This window comes from Cyprinodon tularosa, unplaced genomic scaffold (assembly GCF_016077235.1).
Source record: "Cyprinodon tularosa strain WSP-4 unplaced genomic scaffold, ASM1607723v1 ctg130, whole genome shotgun sequence".
Lineage (NCBI taxonomy): Eukaryota > Metazoa > Chordata > Actinopteri > Cyprinodontiformes > Cyprinodontidae > Cyprinodon > Cyprinodon tularosa.
This window is the reverse complement of record NW_024038115.1, coordinates 682,424-702,016: the sequence shown is the minus strand read 5'-3', so window position 1 is coordinate 702,016 and position 19,593 is coordinate 682,424. Positions and strand designations below refer to the sequence as shown.

The following is a 19,593-nucleotide window of genomic DNA, read 5'->3' as shown; positions in this document are numbered from 1 at the left end:
GCCACCCTTAGCCAATCATTGGCCACCCCTGTGGCCACCCCTACCATTTCTTCCCTCTAATACAGACAGTGGCAGTGGAATGTTCTAACTTAACATTTTAATTCTTCATATATTAACAATTATTTAAAAAAACAAAACCCTTTGGTTAATTATGCTCATGAACATACTAACATTAAAGATGATAAATACAGAATTCATGCTCTTTTCACAACTACATTTTGTCTTAAGGGGTGAAGAGAAAACTGTCTATTCAAGTCACCTGAGTCTTCAGTGAAATTAGAGATATAACTACCTTAATAATAATCCATTTCATTTAGACATAAGTACATGTAATTACTAATTTTATGCAGAACAATTACTGATAAAAAGCATTGTTAGTAATAACAATGAATAAGATGTTAACACCAGAACTCAAAGATGAAATAATTTTGTCCCCTACACCTTTAATTTACACAACATGGATGTTTAAATATATGTGTCTATTTGTTAGGAAAGTATAGTCAGTCTTTATTTAGAAAATATAGTTTTGCTTGTTCATTTTGCTGTTGGAACAGAGTAAATTGACCCTGAAGTTCTGGCACCTATCCACTTTCGGCCCCCCCTCAGTGTACATTGGTTATTGCCTGGCCACCCTTATTAAAATGTTCTGGCTACGCCTCTGGACAAGGGGCCCAGAAAGCTTTGCATCCTGCAAGTTTGAATGCAGAGAAGTGAGGCAGTGCTGGTGCAAAATCACAGAATCGACTTCTGCACACACCTGCTAAGAAAATTGGGCACAACTGTCCACGAAAAAAGAAGAAGAAGAAGAAAAGAAAACGTTCTTTAGCCAGAAATTTACTCACATTGGGTTGAATTTAAAATTGCATCTGTAACATCCACTGCCATTCAGGGTCTCAGTTACAGCGGTAACCTGAACAGCTGAGCTCAAAGCAGGCGGTAAAACAAAAGAGGGAGGACGTTTAAAACGCCGCATAGTCTACAAAAAAAAAGAAAAGAAAATGACGTCGGGTATTTTCTTAATTTGAAAGCAGCGGTCCGCATTGAAGCCATGTCTAACCTGCCCGTTCAATTTCTACCAGTCATCCTCTGGACGGCAGGAGAAAACCAGGCCTGTAGCTATATTGAGCACCACCCTGCAGCCCAATTTCAGACCCCATTTAAATGCGACATGTGCAGCTATGGTGCGGAGGGAACACCACACAAGAGCGAGGCAAACAAAAAAACAAAAACAAAGGAGCGCTAATTAACTGGAGGGTTTATTTTTTTCCTCACTGGATGCTTACCTGGAGGTGCTCCTGGAATCGTATCGGTAATATCTGAGCCATTTCTGGGTGATTTTATGGGCCCGGAGAGTCCGTGAAGAAGGAGAGGGGACGGGGGGGAATAATCAAAGGAAAAGAGCTAACCGGCTTCTGTTTTTGTGCCCCCAGAAAAACCAAAACGATGGGCGGTAGAGTGGATCCTGGGTGGTATCAAGTGAATCCAGTAACTGCTCCCATTCAGGAGTCCCCCCTCCTCCTCAACACCAGCGCTGAATCAAAATACCCGCTCCTCCGCTTTGAAAAATAGTCCACACTACCTAGTAACTGAACCAAACCAGCTCATTTTGGACCCATTTAAGTTTACAGACTTGACCCAAAAATCATTACCGACTCATTATAAGTCATGACTTAGCATCTTTTTGCGTATTTCTCTTCCATATAACTGGATTCATCCCGTTTAATGTGTAGCTCGTATCCTTCCGCCAAGACCCCTTCCCCCCTTCCCATTTCACCAACTTTAAATTTAACAATTCTGTTTTAGTGGCAGTTGTAAAGTTATAATTGAATATCTTTCTGTGTTTTGAAAGAGATTGCTAAACCTTTTCATGATTTCATATTTTGTGAGTTTACAAAAATTAACTAAAATATATTTATGTTATACACCAACACAAAATGGTCCATTATGAAGGAATAGTTTATTTATTTAAACAATATATTAAATAAGTGGTATGTCTGTCTAATTTTTTATTCTCCTAAATGACATCCCGTGCAAACTATAGTCTTAAAAAGTTACCTAATTGATATAGAAATCAAATTGCTTTTAGTTTGTGAACATCAGTAAACAAGCAGCATCATGGAGACCAGCAAAGTTCACAGGGGTCTTTGGAAGAATCAGAATGTACACTATGTTTATTGATAGGTACGTTTAACACACTGGGAAATTTGACTTGGTGTGGCTTGCATTTTAATTAAAAAAGACAAGAAAAAATGTAAATAAGTGATTTTTTTAGGGTTAATGGTCTCCAAGGCAGAGTTTACACACTGTTCATGAGAGAAACATCAGAGGGAAATAACTGTTTTAATAGGATGAGGTTTTAGTCAGGAACCTCTTTTCAGAAAGAAGAAGAAGATGGTTTTATTTACACGCCTTAAGATCTTGGAGGCATACAGTTCCTGCAGTCTTGAAAGCTTGCAGCCAATCACCCTCTCAGCAGGATGGATGATGCGCTGCAGCCTGGTCTTATCCTTCAGTGCCTGCAGCATGATGGAGGTGGGGAGGATGGATTCCATGGTCCTGAAGTCTGCATCGATGGTTCGCCCGCCAACTTTGGATAGACTCATCACCATTCAGGATTTGTCAAATTATGTAATTTAAAAAGAAACCCCAGTCATGGCAGCAAGCTAGTTAGAGATGCCCTCATACAGGGACACCTCACTCCCACAAGCTGCTATGGGTCCAGCAAAGCATATGCCTTGAAAATCAAATCCACAACCAAATCTCAAAGGCACATTGGCAAGCCGGAGCAAAGCCTATGCAGCAGAGGAAACCAGGTCTTTGCCGGCTAGAGGCAAGAGGCACCAAAGGAGGGCGCCGTTTGTATGTGTTAAGATTTTAAAGCTTCTACCTTTTCTATGTTTGATCATGACTCAGTTATTTTTAGTATACATTGTTTTTTCAAACCATCCTACAGTTGTTCCTCGTAGATTGAATGTTTTATGCATTTTCTGTCCAGCCCTTATATCTGACCATTGTTTAGAGAAATGGTTGTGTTCATCAAATCCATTTTAAATGGCAGATTTTACTCTGAAGGATAAAAATTAAATTGTTCGTGACAGAATCTTTTCATTTTATGTGCACAAAACTGGCAAAATATTTTTTTTTACCAACTCTTCTAGAAAAACATATATCTTGTTTCATTTTAATCTTTGATATAAAAAGAAAGTAGGCTGCAGTGGGTAGCACTGCTGCCTTGCAGCAAGAAGGTCCGGGGACTTTCTGCATGGAGTTTGCATGTTCTCCCTGAACATGCGTGGGTTCTTTCCGGGTACTCTGGTCTCTTCACACAGTCCAAAATCCAGAGCTGTTAGGTTAATTGGCCTCTCTAAATTCTCCTTAGGTGTGAGTGTGTGAATGGTTGTTTGTCTCTGTGTTGCCCTGTGATGGACTGGCGATCTGTCCAGGCTGTATCCTGCCTCTCGCCCCTAGACAGCTGCAGATAGGCACCCCTCGTGACCCCACTTTGGATAGTGTGTCAGAAAATGGATGGATGGATAAAAAGAAAGTAAGAAACTGAAATTGTTTTAAGCAAAGAACAAACCTATGGCAAAAAAAAAGGAAATAAAATTGTGTAAACATAACATAGCTGTAACAAGATTAAGCCTGGCCCACGATCCAATAGAGTATAGTTAACTTTGAATAGTTAACATTTTTAAATGATAATCTTTCCAAAAGTTCTTCAGTTACAATACAGCTTATAAATAAAGAAAAAATGTGAAAATATCTTTATTTTTTGGCCTCTACAGACCTAAAAGTCAACTTTACTGGGGTTGAGTTAAATTATCTGTAACTTAATAAAACTCTGCTGCAGTTTACTGAATTGTGGTTTAGGTTCATATTATTATTAGATCTCTGTGAAGCTCTTGTACAAGACACCACACACCCGCATGCCAATGCATAAATGACTCCAGGAAGTAATTCTGTTCTCTTTTGCACATCTTATTCATGCAAATTTCACTGCTAAATCAGCACAGGTTTTTGCATGTTATACAGCACGCTCTGCACAAACAAAGCAATATGTAAAAGAAAAATGGATTAAAAGCTTGCAAAGTCTGATTTTCATCTAAAGATACAATTAATTCAATCTTAGCACGTTTGTAGATGACAGAAGAGGTGTGAGACTGAAAATATTTTTGTTTAAGCACAAAAAAGTAAATACCACACATTTGTTGTTCTACCGTCTGATACTCCAGGTTACAGATTCATGGTTTGAACCCAAAGGAGATTTTTTTTCACCATGAGAGGAAGCAGGTTGAGCCACCAGCTTCTACAGTTCCATCCAGGAGACCAGCTACACTCACTAGGATACATCAGTAGCAAAGCTTGGAAAACGGAGAAAAAAAACACAAAAATATCTTATCATAGTGTTTGTAGTGTTTACACCCATCAACAGTAGTAAAATATGAACAAACTTGAACAAAATAGAAAGAAATGGAAAGAACACAAGTTAAATTTCATTGTTTTCATAAAAAAAAGTCCCAGTTTTTGCCTTATTTCAGATTCCAACAAAGCATGTCATTAGTGTAGGTTCAAAGTCGCACAGGCTGTGTTAGGTTTGCAGTGTGCTTGGCCTGGCTCTTGCTGTCAATCAGAAGTATTTGGTTATTCTTATGATAAGATATCATCTCATCCAGACTGCTAAACATCTACGAGAAAGGGGAAGAAAAGGACAAGCAATGAATTCAAAATGCTGGGGTACAATTACAACAGCTTAGCTTTTTATATTTAACTTAAAATATTGTCATATTGTCAAAAACCTCAACGTGTTTTAGTGGGATTTTACATGAGGAAAACACATTTAAAGGGGAGAGGAATGAGCTGTGGTCTTCAAATACTTTTTCAAATAAAAATGTAAGCGATATGCCATGCACTGGCATTCATCCCCCTTTAGTCAGTAAGTTGTAGAATCAGATTGTGCATCCAGAGGATTCTTCTCTCTCGGACACCAACATCTCATCTTTTTCTGTATTCATCAAACATCTCACTTTTTCTTCAGCCTCACCTCTTCATTCTTCTTGCCCTCCTTTCCAAGTGCGTATCCCTGTGATTCTTCGATAAAACGGATGGGAATGTTGTAGACCTTCTGCTGGTAGAGAACAGCGAGGGTGTACGGCTGTTGAGGGCGTTTGTCAGAGCTGTAGCGAATCAGGAAGGCACCATCCTAAAAAAGATTAAAAATGCTTTCAAGAAAGAAAATAGAGTCGTGTAAAAAACGTTCTTAAAGTAATTTCTGGAATTGGAAAACAAACTCAAAACCCCTGAGTTCATCATAAGAGAATTAGGGCTGGCTGTAATATATCACCATTTTTATAACTGTTCCAGTTTTACTTGTTTTCAGGCTTGAAGTTCACCACAGGTAAAATCATTTCATACTTTAAAGTCAAGAAATATGATAAGAAAAAGTTTAAGTTCAGTACTTATATTCATTCTTTCAAGCCGAATGCTGTTTCTTTTCATCACATACGGGCAAAAAATAGGCTTATAGTCACTTCCACAAATCTCCCATTTTCTACATAGATGGATGCTTTGGGAAACCAGAAACGCTCACTACATCTTTGTTTTTTGTGCCACCATCAAATGGCCACAGCCAAGTCATTCAACACATCCGTACCTCCTAATAAGGCCTTTTTTTGCTGAGGAAAACTACTGAACTGTTACTCTTGCTACTTTATCATTCAGATGTTATATATTTCCATTTCAAAGAGTTTTGGCTTCAAATGATCTGCTGTGTCTAAAATGCATTTTTAAATGGTGTAATGCATTTATAGCAGACCTAAACTGTAAGTGAAACTATGCAGCTCTTTTGTTTTTCAACAGAGGAAGTGATCACTTTGGGCTTACCTTCCTGACTCTGTTTAAGAGGCTCTCAGCTGTCTGTCTGTTGCAGTCTCCAGCAAACCATTCCTTATCCTGGGGTGTATGGAATGCACAAAGCAAGTCAAAAGCTGTACACTTAATATTCATTTAAGACCAAGTCTCATATACCTTTCCCCACTTCACAGCTTTATTTCTTTGAACCAGATAGATGTCCACATTCTGGGCCGTTCTACTATGGTTCACATCAAAAGCACAGAATGACTCTTTATAATAGGACATATTAAAGGACTGGATGTTCAATACTTATGCAGGTGGTGGGTAAATATTTTAACCTCCTCCTTTGTTCTCCATAAGTAGCGTTTATTTATAGTTCTTTCAGGCTTCAATTTGTTTTTTAATTTTTTCTGTTATAAAAAAGTCTTAATGTTTTTGTTTACAAAAAACATTTCCTGCAAACTTGTGTGCTTTTGTTGCATTAACGCCTTTGGTTTCATCTTTACAATAAAATCCCAAAAAAATATGTTGAGGCTTGTGGGTATAATATAAAGAAATGTGATAAAATGGAGAACCAGCTATATGATTACCATCGCAGTACTCTTTTTTTCCAATTTTTATTAACTAAAAACTAAAAAGTGCAGGACTAATATTACAATTTCCGGTATCATAAAGTAAAATACCGAAATGCATATATTATTAGAAATGATAGTTGTCATACTTAAAACAACGTTTTTAAGACAGTTGTTGCATCAATATTGCAGAACAACAGATGATACAAAAGAGAATCTGAAGCAGAAAATGAGCATCTCAGATTCATAATCGAACATGTATGCATACTGACTTAAATTAAGTTTAGATACAAATCTGACTTTATTTTTGCAAATGAAGCCTAAGAGCTTCCAGTAGATTTTTTTTTTAATACAGATTGATACATTACCTCATTCCCAGACAGTTTTGTCAGTCTGCTGCCACCTAAAAACAGGTTTAATAATGCGAAAATGTTAAATATGTAAGCATTGCTCAAAACGATCCAAAATTAGAATTCCACCCACACCAATGAAACCAGAGACAAGAAGATCTGAACTCACCCCCAGGTTTGTAGTCTCCCATTGGAGAGAAAGAAGGTCTGTAAAGAAGATTTTGACAGATTAGTTTAGTTTTATTCATGCATAAACTAAATAAAAGGTTAACAAGAGAAATAAAGTGGAAATGAAGGCAATTCCTCCACTTTAAATAGCCTATATTGAAAGTTCTCTTACATAGGTTTGGGTGGTACCAGATCTGGAGGCAAACAGGGATTTGAAGCACGGGTTCGTAGCGCTTTCTGACTGGGAAGACTGGCACGTCTGTCTTCAGCTGTAAAACACACAGGTGAAATATTATTGCTTCTTTATCTCTCCAGTTTGGTTTTTTTCACTGGTTAATATGCAACTCACGGGTCTTCAAGTCGTGAATAGCAGGAAATGATGGTTGCTAAAAGAGAAGATGATGTCACCATTTTTTGAATCAGAATATTGAAGGATTATTCTTTGTTCAGTAGCTATTTTACTTGTGTTACTATTTTATGACAGTGTTAAGTATTCAAACAAGAAAAGCATTGTACACTTACAGTCACAGCTCTTGGTACTGGTGGTTTCATCCTGTAGGTAGAGTTAAAATGATGTTTAGTTTAAGATTTAAGATTAAGGGTTTCTGCACTGTTCCCAGATTCTGTTTCACTTTAAATGTTTCCTCTTTTTTTGAGACTTCCTAAGGATTTCTGTTCTACTTGCACACAACATATGAAGTAACAGACATTTGCCTAGCTGCATTTTCTTTCCTAATACCCCACCAGACACACACAACCACCCCTAAACCTCACTCTAGAAACAGGAGTAAAGAACTTCATAGACTTGAATGGAAAGCATGATTACATGGGCTTTGGAGGAGGAAGCTTTGGTGATGAAATCCCTCTGATTGGGGCAGGAGGGCAGGCTGAAGAACAGGAGAAAAGAAACGGTCATTATCTTTTTACTAACAGGTTTTCTGTTACTAAATGTGAGTAAGAAATATTCTGGGCGCTATAATAAGGTCAAACATTGCTGTGATACCACATACATGCTTCTGGCTCCAAATACACGTCATCACTATCTTCCTGAAAAAAAAAATCATGAACAGTTTCATATTTCTATTTTCTCCTTTTAGTTTTGATTAAATTCATTTTTGTATGCTTTAGTGGTTATTCAGCCCTGCGTGGATGATAATCAGTGTAATGTGGACTATTGCCTATGAAGCAGCAGATGGGGAAAAATTAGAACAGCCACTGAAAGTCCATCTGTTTTCCTAACATTTGTATGCATGAATATTTAATGTCAGTTTAACAATAGATGAAGATTAAAATACTCCAACCAAATGGTTTGAACTGAAAATTGACTCACACTTTATAGGAGGAATAAAGTGAGACAGCCTTAATTAATTCCCTATTGAAATGATTATGTTTATACATTGGTTTATCACATCAAGAGTGCAAATTATAAAGTAAGTTCGCATCTTTTAAAGTGAAAGTGAACAGCATGGTAAGATCTAAACAACTGTCTAGGATACCTCATATGTTTGCATGAGTGACAGGTTTTAAATTATGAGTATAAGCTCACCTCTTCCACATTTGGATCCAGATAAACATCTAAAAGAAAAAAACGTAAAACACTGCCAGTGATAAAGTGGCCATTTTAATTTACATATCTAGTACAAACAGTAAAACTAAGCATGATATTTTAGTTAGTACTTTAAAACATAATCTGAAATATGAGTCTTGCAGGTTTGCCTGGTTACAAAAAAAAACAAAGCTATAAAAGTTTGTACTATATTTCTTTGTGTCTTATACAGCAAGCAAGGGCATGGCACAATCTTGCTTTATTTCTTTTTACTTTAAAATCTGGGCCCATCCAAGATGTGTTATTTAGTAAAAGTCCCTGACAACAGTTTGTTGTCCTATTTGCAATTGAATAAAGCTAAAATCAAAAATATGACTGATAAAAAGGTTAAATAATCTGTTGCTCCTTACATTTTCCATTTTAAGAGGTTTCTTTCTTTTTAAAGAATGTTTATTTAGTTTTCATTCAGTTTTCAAAATTGACTATATCAACAAACACAAAGAACAGATCCAATTCAAGAGGATTTTAATTTTATGTATATTTTAGGTAAGAAAAAATTACACTCTAGTATATTAATGTTTATCTGAAATGGCAAACTTAAATCTTAACAGTTCTTGAACTGTAATCATGGACCACCTAAAATTCCTCCAAGGGCCACAAATGGCCACACTTTGGAGACTTCCACTCTGAAAATAAATCAATGATGTTCTCAATTACTACCAATAAGATGCTCTAGTTTAAAATAAATTTGTAAAAATTGTCACACAACAGAAAAAAAAGATTACAGTCTTTGGCAAAATTAGTAAAAATGTATTTGCTCCCAAAAAAATTCCTGCTTTTTTCCCACTTCTCATCAAATTTAAATGTATCAAATTTTCAAGTACCATTTAAGATCAAAGATAAACTAAGAGGCAATATTTTTCCCCTCATATTAATCTCATTTGTTAAGGCAATAAACTAAGTGATTCTGGTCCAATGTGAAAATTACGACTGCCTGTGCCTCCCCTTGCTGTATCATGACATAACTTACTGCCGAATAAAATCTATGAAGTAACAAAGCTAAAATATCTAAACAGGCAGCCTAACAAATAATTGTTGGGTAAACAATATTATGAACTAATCTAAAAACAACAGGGAACAAAAGACAATACTCCCAAGAGTTGATATCCTATTAAAATGAATCCAAAAATATACTGACACCTCATCCTGCAGGTAAATAGGACCCCAAAACGTACATTTGAATAACTCTACACCTAATCTGCCTTAGTTAAAATATGTATTTATGATTCAACAACAAGAAGGATATTGGACAAAAAATGGGATCTATGAGAAAAATCCAAGGACAAAAATCACTGCTGACCATAAAGAAACAAAAAGAAAAACAAACCTTAAGGATCTGTAAGATGAAAAAATCTCTTAAGGGACGTAAAAAAGGAGGACGTTTTCAAAGATATGTGTTTTACTACATCTGCTGTAAACTCCAAGAGCATGATACTGACTGGTGATTTTAGTTTGGAGGTTTGGGACTTTGGGAATTTGCTCAGTGTTTGCAGCAGGACAGTGATGCAATGATGAACTGCAGGCGTATTAAAGCCGCTCTGCAGGAACAGTGGACTGAGATTTCTCCACAGTGATAGGAAAAAAGTCACTGTCAGATACTACATACTGTTGTTGGCAATATTGGCAATATTTGTTCATATCTAAATCCCCACATTTAGCCTTTCAGTATGCAGCAAATTTGACAAAAACCCATTAAGGAGCAAATACCTATTCACGGCACAATAAATCATTTGGATAAAAACGGGATCCTTGTCTAATTAATGCTTATGAAATGGTTTAGAGATTTAATTAAACTGCAATATTAGATATTTATATATTTTACTCAAATGAAGCAAAACAAGAGGATTTAATATTAATAATTATTCTTGTTAGACAGAAGTACTTAGGCTTTTTTTACAAGAGCAGCTTTTTTTATACCTCATATTTTTATGAAATAAATAAATATTTTTAGGTTTGAGTTCAAAGTTTTCAATGGTAAATATATATGTATTTGTTAAAACAATGGAAGTCTCTTCTATTCTTGCTTATATGGATATTTAAAAATTTTCTGAAGCTCCCAATTTGTAACCTGAGAGGTACTTCAGAAGGGGGTGCTGTCTACTTTGTTTAAGGGCTTCTTGATTGTTCTCCTTTATTTTACCAAAGGAAAATATGTTGCTTAACGGAATATTACACTAAACATGTCAGCTTTGGGTTTATCTGTTCATCTTCTCTAAATACCACTTAAAACACAGACGGGAGGAAACCTTTAACGCTGGTATGAAAGTTCATTAAAATATTCATATAAGGTTTCATTCAATGATTTTGACCTATGACTGTAGTATTATTGTATTATTTCACCTTCCTCGGGTAAAGGAACTGGCGCGGGAGCAGGGCGGGCTGGAGGATCAGGCATCTTTCTCCTTCCAGGCTTCTCATTTCTGTCTATTTCTGGAGCTGAAAAACATGTATTTAACTTTAAGAAAAAAGTTGAGCACTAAATAAAAAACAATGAAAACAACTCACGTTTTCCTGCGCTTTGTGGTATCTGAATAGAAAAGGTGAGAACATTTAAGCACAGCTAAAAGGAATATCTTGGGAAAGGTTCAGAGACAAAAAGACATATTTTCAAGACTGTTTTTACCGAGGATTTGGACGGTCTGGGAGGAGGGGGGACTTCATTGCGAGATGTCCTTTCTGAAAAACAACAACAATATATATATATACTTCAAAGTACTTTAAAGCCATTTCAAGTGGCAGAAAAGTGTGGCAAGTACGGTTCAGGCTGAATCAAACATACATGAACATAATACGTTTTAGTCATACACTATATTGCCAAAAGTATTTGCTCACCCATCCAAATTATTGGAATCAGGTGTTCCAATCACTTCCATGGCCACAGGTGTATAAATTCAAGCACCTAGGCATGCAGACTGTTTTTACAAACATTTGTGAAAGAATGGGTCGCTCTCAGGAGCTCAGTGAATTCCAGCGTGGAACTGTGATAGGATGCCACCTGTGCAACAAATCCAGTCGTGAAATTTCCTCGCTCCTAAATATTCCACAGTCAACTGTCAGCTGTATTATAAGAAAATGGAAGTGTTTGGGAACGACAGCAACTCAGCCACGAAGTGGTAGGCCACGTAAACTGACGGAGCGGGGTCAGCGGATGCTGACGCGCATAGTGCGAAGAGGTCGCCAACTTTCTGCAGAGTCAATCACTACAGACCTCCAAACTTCATGTGGCCTTCAGATTAGCTCAAGAACAGTGCGCAGAGAGCTTCATGGAATGGGTTTCCATGGTCGAGCAGCTGCATCCAAGCCATACATCACCAAGTGCAATGCAAAGCGTCGGATGCGGTGGTGTAAAGCACGCCGCCACTGGACTCTAGAGCAGTGGAGACGCGTTCTCTGGAGTGACGAATCGCGCTTCTCCATCTGGCAATCTGATGGACGGGTCTGGGTTTGGCGGTTGCCAGGAGAACGGTACTTGTCTGACTGCATTGTGCCAAGTGTAAAGTTTGGTGGAGGGGGGATTATGGTGTGGGGTTGTTTTTCAGGAGCTGGGCTTGGCCCCTTAGTTCCAGTGAAAGGAACTCTGAATGCTTCAGCATACCAAGACATTTTGGACAATTCCATGCTCCCAACTTTGTGGGAACAGTTTGGAGCTGGCCCCTTCCTCTTCCAACATGACTGTGCACCAGTGCACAAAGCAAGGTCCATAAAGACATGGATGACAGAGTCTGGTGTGGATGAACTTGACTGGCCTGCACAGAGTCCTGACCTCAACCCGATAGAACACCTTTGGGATGATTTAGAGCGGAGACTGAGAGCCAGGCCTTCTCGTCCAACATCAGTGTGCGACCTCACAAATGCGCTTCTGGAAGAATGGTCAAAAATTCCCATAAACACACTCCTAAACCTTGTGGACAGCCTTCCCAGAAGAGTTGAAGCTGTTCTAGCTGCAAAGGGTGGACCGACGTCATATTGAACCCTATGGATTAGGAACGGGATGTCACTTAAGCTCATATGTGAGTCAAGGCAGGTGAGCAAATACTTTTGGCAATATAGTGTATGTTTGACTGTGTCATTCTAATATAGTGATTTAATCTTAACCACTATAATGACCCCTGACGTCTTTCAGTTTTCAGACATTTCCATATTCATTAGTAACATAATTAAATGGCCAAATGTAATGATGATAATGTTTGCATGAGGATCAGCAGTTCCATTTTGGTCTCATCTCATCAGAACACCATCTTCCACTGGTTCTACTGATTCTTTAGATTTTGGATAAAAGCGTTATTTCTGAAAAACAGAAAATAAATGTTTTTAATATACGAATCTTAAGGCATATTATTATATTCTAAGGTCTTGGCCGCAGAGTACCTCCCACTTTTTTTCTTTCTGTTTTATAAAATATGTTTCAGATATTATTTTGTTTGTGTCATCACCATAAGTCACCTTTAAAATATCTTTATTTTGTATTTGTTTGTTCTTATTTTTTTTAACGTTTTTTTCCCGTTATCTGTAATTATTAGTAGACTCCAATGCTGATTAATGTTAAATATCACCTTTTATTATTTTTTTTCCCTTTATATGTACTCCTTTTATAGACCTAAATATATACATTTACTTTTAGCCTAAATGAAGAAAGTGTGCCTAATTCCATTTAAAATTTGATTTTTGTATTAATAATACTGTTACTTTATTATCTTAGCAGTACTGAAGAAACATATTGTAAGCATATTGATTTAAAACAAATAAAATGACAGAGCACTGCAAAAACAAAAAATCTCAAAATGTATATCACTCATCAAAACATTTTTGCTTGACAACGTTTTTTCTTAACTATTTGGTTAAAAGGAATAAAACCCTGAGCACTACAATAAATATGTTTCTATTAATATTATTGACAAATTAGAAACATCATTATGAAAAGGTTCTTCTCGCTTCTGTTTTCCTTTTCATTGAACTCATTGATATATTTTAGCCTCCCTTTTTCTAACCTCTTCTTCCATCTTTGTTTTTCAATTCTCAGCACTTTCTCTTTCAGCTGTCTGCCACCAGGTATTTGTTCTCTCCACTTACATGGATATTCCCTGTTTCTTCTGCTTTCCTCCTGCTAGCTGCTTGCCCATCCACAAATTCCTAAAATACATAAAGTCAAAGTTGAGAGTAATGACTTGCCTCTGACCCAAGTACACTGAGGTGTTGGACTTGAACTTCGAGCATTTCCAATGATGTAAGCCAAATGAGTGTGACATTATAGTGATGAAAGGCATACCCCATCCCTCCCCAAGGTTGAACAATACGCTGATGAGTAGCTAATCAGTAAAGTAAAGTAACCGGTAGCTGGTTTCGGTTACTGGTTTACTGGTATTCGTATTTTCCCCTTTGTTAGAAGATTATTTTTGTGTTACATTTTAGCTTCCTATGTGTTTAATTAGTAACTTTCTCTTAGTTTCCCTGCTTCTCTTCTGCCTCTGCTGTTCCACATTACCCACTGATTAACTCACCTATATATGATGTCATTCTCCATTCTCCCCTCAGTATTAAGTTTACTGCTATTGATTGCTCTGTGTTGGATCATCCATTACCATCCATTTGTCTGCTTGCTCTTCGGTTGCAGTGGCTTCATGGCCTAATACTCTACCCATGCTTTATGTCCAGTTTCCATTTTGTTTTTCCTGTGAGTTTCTTTTGACATTATCACAAAATCCTCATCATGTTTGTCTCAAATTTCTCTCCTCCCTTTTGTTTGACTGCGAAACAACATGAGACAACAGGGACTGAATACAAATGCAAGCCAAACTTTTCAAATCGTAATGAAAGACATTAAAAGTGTACTTATGTCATTTTTCTTTTAATAAACAGTTATGCACTACTTTGTGTAGGCCAAGGGGGTAAAAACCAATAAGAAGCATTGATATTTACGCTTGTTATGTGAAATCGTGTCAACAAAAGGTTAAGGAGTGTAAGGGAGTGTAAACAATTTTCCATGTTGAGATTTTTACCTAAGTAAATGTTTTCCTGCACTTGTGTCTGTGGGACCTTGACAGGCTGACGCTCACAGGGAGGAACTTCATACATGTCCCCGTCTTCATCATCCTGCTCAGAGACAATCAGTGTCAGAGACTGAAATCTAAACTTTTTAACCTCATTGCTGGCTGGAGTGGAGTAAATCCATGTCATCTTGGCTCGCCAACCTCAAACCCATGGATAATCCAAAAACAAATCATCCTTCTTATAGAGTATTTAATCGTACAAGCTTTGCAGGATGCATGTTTTAAAATAAGAATATTAGCATTTATGCCAAGATGAATCATAGAATATTAGACTTACAAATTCATCTTGTGGCCATTGAAACCCTGCGTTGTTGTCTGAAACAGATAAAGATCCCCAAGCATAAACACAGAAAAATTAAAAATTAAGTCCTGTATTATTTGAATGTATATCTTACCTGTTCTCCTTGGAGGGGCTGGAGGTCCACTGTGTTTCAAAAGAGAGGAAAAAAAGAGACTCAACCTACACATGGTGCAGGAATGCATGATGAATCTAGAAGTGGTATGTCCTTTGTACTTACCGGTTCTTCAGTTTTCCAAGAAAACTCTGAAAACACCAGAGATTAAGTAATTAATTACTATAGAGTAAATGATCAATTTCTCTAAGGTTAAGCCTGGAGAAGTAGTTTACAAAGTTAGTTTTATTCATTTATCTGCTTCATTGACCAGCCTGCTGCTTTTTGAGCATGGTGTGCAATTGTTTATTATGGAACACAAACACATGAATAAGTTGCTTTTTGGTATGACCAGTGTGGTAGAGTATTAACATTCTTTATATATTTCAAAATTAAGTAGTTTTAACAGCTTCCAAGAACAAAAAAATTTAATATATTTTTTGACGCTTAAATGAAATGGAGCTCCACTCATGGCAATCCGTATCATACTTTATCATTGAAGTTTACTATATGGTGTATATTTTAATCATTTAGAATACAGAATTTCAGTCTAAGGATGTGCCACTTTAATATATAAGCCTGTGATCAGCCTCAGTAGACCTAAAAAAAAACTGCTAAGACTGGAAAAACATGTTTTATTTCCATAAAACCCCTACCTGTTCCAGTTCTGTGGACTTCTAGTTTTGTATATAATTGTTGTATTGTATATAATATAATTTTCCATCTTTATCTTGTATCAAGCATTGTTGTTCACCCATGCTCTGTTTTGCAATTGTTCTGTTCATCCCTGTGTTTTTTACAGGTTTAGTTTCACCTTTCATGCTCCCTCTCAGTAGTTAGTTAAGGTGCATCTGAATAGTGCAAATCATTAAGGACATTAAGGTCAAAGCGGAAGTGAGACAGCCTTCAACATGATAAGTGCCATCCGAATAGTGCTGGCAGTGAGGAAGGAGGTAGGAAGAGGAAGCGGGATACTTCCTCTTAATAGTTCATTTAGCATGGAGACCTTTCAGAATTTCTTCTAGCTGCCTGGGACCTAAGTGGTTACCCACAGTCCCTTGCGTGACTAGATGGAAAGGGACAGCCCATTTGTCTTTTATTTGTGTCTACTCTATCCCACACATGCAAATATCCTCACCTTCATACTGTAGTTTTGGGTTTTATAACAGAGAGTTTGAGCCATTCACTACATTTGTGTAACTTTTTTTTTTTAGGTATTTTTTATAAGGCTCAATTTGAGAAACATCATCCATGTGTTTCTCAGTCCTGTAATAACATCCATAAGGCCATAAAGACTGTCCGAAATCAGCACAACAGTGGCTCCTTTCCTACCCATGATAGTGTTTTGATGACCCCACAAAAGATGACGGGACAGGTGGTATAAAATACAATTTCCTCTATTTAGATGGAGGAATTAGACTCACCTAATGTTTGTCCCATATTCACTTTCCTCTGTCTTTATGTTCCCTACTTTAGACTGTTGTTTATCCTGTTTCCCTCAATGAGTCTTAGCAGTTTTTTTTCCCCAGACGATGGTCCCTTCCAGACATATTTCTGCCTCTAGTCCTTTGGGGAAAAAAATCACGCATCATCATCATAGTTTCCATGTTGGCCAGCTGGAATAAAAAAGCTTGACTCTAAATCTTTCTTATAAAGATTATAAACTAGATATTTTCGTTAACCATATAAAAAGACAACTATTTTTTAACCATTCATATTCAACCTAACTACACTTTACCAGATTTACATCCATTAGGATTACTGGAATGAAGACAGAGAGGTAATTTTATATTTTACTTTTTTTTTTTTTTACTTTTTTCAAAATAAGAAGAAAGTTTGGAGTTCTTCCCCAAATCTCTCTCAATACTATTTTTTGGCCCATTTTCTCTTGACAGAACTGGTGGGACTAAAGAAGGCAGCCCTGCTCTCTTAAACTTGTTCAGCAGACAAACTTTTTATAGGACTGAGATAAGAACCCTGCTCGGCATTCGTTGATCCAGGGAAACGTTTTGAAGGTGTATTAGGTGACTGATATTTAGGATCTCTGTTAAAACAGTAATTTTTGCTCAGGGTTAACATTTTTGACAGATATCTATGTTTTAATCCAATAAGATACTGTGTAACTTTCCAGATTGTATCTATATTGTGAAGTTCACCAGTCCTTCCTTTAGTAACGCTCTATTTTATTTCCAACAAATTACTAAGCTTTCTCCAACACTACAGATCTTTTTCCCTGGGTACATTTGCAAACTTTAATCTTGTTTTTGTATATATGTATATATATAAATATATATACATATATATGTGTGTAAAAAAAAAATATATATATATATATATATATATAAAAACTCTTCCTCACCCATTGCGGGTGGCCTTCCCCCCCTTTTTTCCTCCAAGCTTGGGTCCTCTACCAGAGGCCTGGGAGCTTAAGGGTTCTGTGCAGTATCTTTGCTGTTCCTAGAACTGCACTGTTCTGGACCGAGATGTCTGATGTATTTCCCGGGATCTGCTGTAACCACTTTTCATATTTAGGGGGTCACTGCCCGAGTGCCCCAATGACCACGGGTACCACTGCATGGAGTTTGCATATTCTACCTGAGCATGTGTGGGTTCTCTCCAGGTACTCTGGCTTCTTCCCACAGTTCAAAAACATGACTGTTTGGTTAACTGGCTTCTCTAAATTCTCCTTAGATTTTAGTGTGTGCATGAATGGTTGTTTGTCCTGTTTTTCTCTGTGTTGCCCTGTGACGGACTGGTGACCTGTCCAGGGTGTACCCCGCCTCTCGCTTGTAGACAGCTTGACCCATTCTTCTTTTTTTGCTTAACTTTGCAAATAATCAATAACATGAATGTGACATCTTCAGGCATATGGTACATTCATAATTGTCTTCCTAAATCTGATTTTGTCTCAGGTGCTGCCGTAAAATACATATTTTACATATAAATACATATAAAAAGTGGGGCGCTTCTCTTTATCTAAGTTGCTGTTAATGATCAGAAGCTTTAAACAATGACATCATTATTGGCTACCAAAGTGTTAAAAGGGATGGGGACCTCCTTTTAGAAAATATCAGATATTAAAGAGCCCATGCTTTTATAGAAATTTTGAGCACTAGCTTTCCTTCTGTTTACTAATTGCATGTCCTTGTTATATGGTATCTGTCACTTTTAATTAGATTAGCGTGAGAAGCAGATTAACTACACACCTCATGTGAAATAAGGAAGTGGAATATTCTCCCACAGGCGGCCACAGGGGAAGTGATGTGCAGAGTAAATGATTACGGACAAATGGAAAGGTGGAGATGAACAAATGGTTTTCAGCGTGAGTCACAGGTCATTCTCAACATGTCAGAAAACAGTCGCCTTTCTGTCAAATGAGCAGCAGGTGGGCTATTAAAAGAGAACTATATCACCCTTCTGCTATTTAACATCATTTTCCTCATGTTTAAATAGAGTGTCATGGTTTATGTCAGCTGTTTTATTGCAATGGTGCCTCTCTATTATGCAGTGTTTTAAGTATAAAGTATAACAAGTATAGGTGGCTCAAAGAGCACAGTGCTGTAGGAAGAAAATAAAAAAAAATCTAGCTATGAAATAAAATCTGATGCAAACAAGGGTGAGACACATAATTTAAATGATTCACCGTTCACACAATAGAAATAGTGTTTCTGTATTATCACAAGTGTAATACCAGCGGACGTCCTCATTGGCACTCCCTTTTTCAAGCTGTTTTTAATAAAGAACGGGTAGTGCAAGGTTACGTGTGAGTTAAACCCCTTCAAAAATATCCCTTTTACTTTAGTTGACAAACGTGGGCTTTATCACGTGAATTGGTCAAGCTGTGAATAAGACAAATTTGACTTCCTCCTAAACTGTAAAAGAAAATTGAGAAACATAATCTTTTGTGCAATTAAGGTTCAATATTTTTTCCTATCAAACAATATAGTATTTCCACTTTGCAAAAACCACTCCCTTCATGGTTTACTGTACAAGAGGCTGAAAGTCATCGTGAGGAAGCGATATGTTTGGAAAGAAAAAACAAATAAAGACAGCAGTAGTACATGATGAGATGAGAATGTTTGATCTGTTTTAGTGATCATAATTTATCATTTACATCATGTCGAAATCAAATTAAAGATTAAAATCCTGCTATTGAGTTATGAAAAACTGTTTCACAGTGAGGAAATGAGGCTTTTTGTCACACCAAACAGACTGAATCACTCTAAAGTTGCCTGTAACACATTCAAACACATGGGTTCTTACTATCATCACATTATTTCATTGTGTTGCTCCTTAAAAGAAATTCTAACTGACAGCAATTGCACAAAAAGTCAACCGAGGTCTGTGAGAACACCTGCTCACTTCCCTTTTATTCCATCAAGCATTAACGAAGCATTGAAAAAATTAGACCAAAAGAAAAAAGCCTTTACTTTACCATGGTTATGGTGTGGGCTCAGACCTCACAGCTCAAGTCATGAGGAGAGCTCTTTGTTTCAGTCCCTCTGGATGCAAATGGTTTCAAAGATTGAAAGTGTGTGATATAGGCTACTGAGAGCGAGCAGCAGCTCTCTCTGCCTCTATTTGCATTTCCTACCTGTCAGCAGACAG

General features: G+C 37.0%; 2 protein-coding genes across 6 annotated transcripts in view; both read right to left on the bottom strand.

Moving 5' to 3' along the window:
- cltcl1 (clathrin, heavy chain-like 1) overlaps window positions 1–1,548 on the bottom strand; it is a 50,713-nt gene extending 49,165 nt beyond the window's left edge. For all 5 annotated transcript variants that reach the window (XM_038277261.1, XM_038277263.1, XM_038277264.1 and 2 more), the window contains exon 1: window positions 1,284–1,548. In XM_038277261.1, the coding sequence (XP_038133189.1) occupies window positions 1,284–1,325 (42 nt within the window). In that variant the 5' untranslated portion in view covers window positions 1,326–1,548. The remainder of the gene's footprint in view (window positions 1–1,283) is intronic.
- Window positions 1,549–4,108: 2,560 nt separating this feature from the next.
- Window positions 4,109–19,593, bottom strand: si:dkeyp-117b11.1 (B-cell linker protein). Its single transcript, XM_038277266.1, has 19 exons — window positions 19,421–19,593; window positions 15,112–15,137; window positions 14,989–15,017; window positions 14,871–14,908; window positions 14,543–14,636; window positions 11,170–11,222; window positions 11,052–11,073; window positions 10,887–10,982; window positions 8,487–8,515; window positions 7,951–7,987; window positions 7,767–7,827; window positions 7,463–7,493; window positions 7,290–7,326; window positions 7,113–7,209; window positions 6,942–6,979; window positions 6,791–6,825; window positions 5,881–5,949; window positions 5,042–5,200; window positions 4,109–4,685 (listed from the first exon to the last, which is right to left on the bottom strand). Exons 1-19 carry the CDS (start codon window positions 19,421–19,423, stop codon window positions 4,569–4,571), a joined length of 1,071 nt encoding a protein of 356 aa, XP_038133194.1. The 5' UTR covers window positions 19,424–19,593; the 3' UTR covers window positions 4,109–4,568.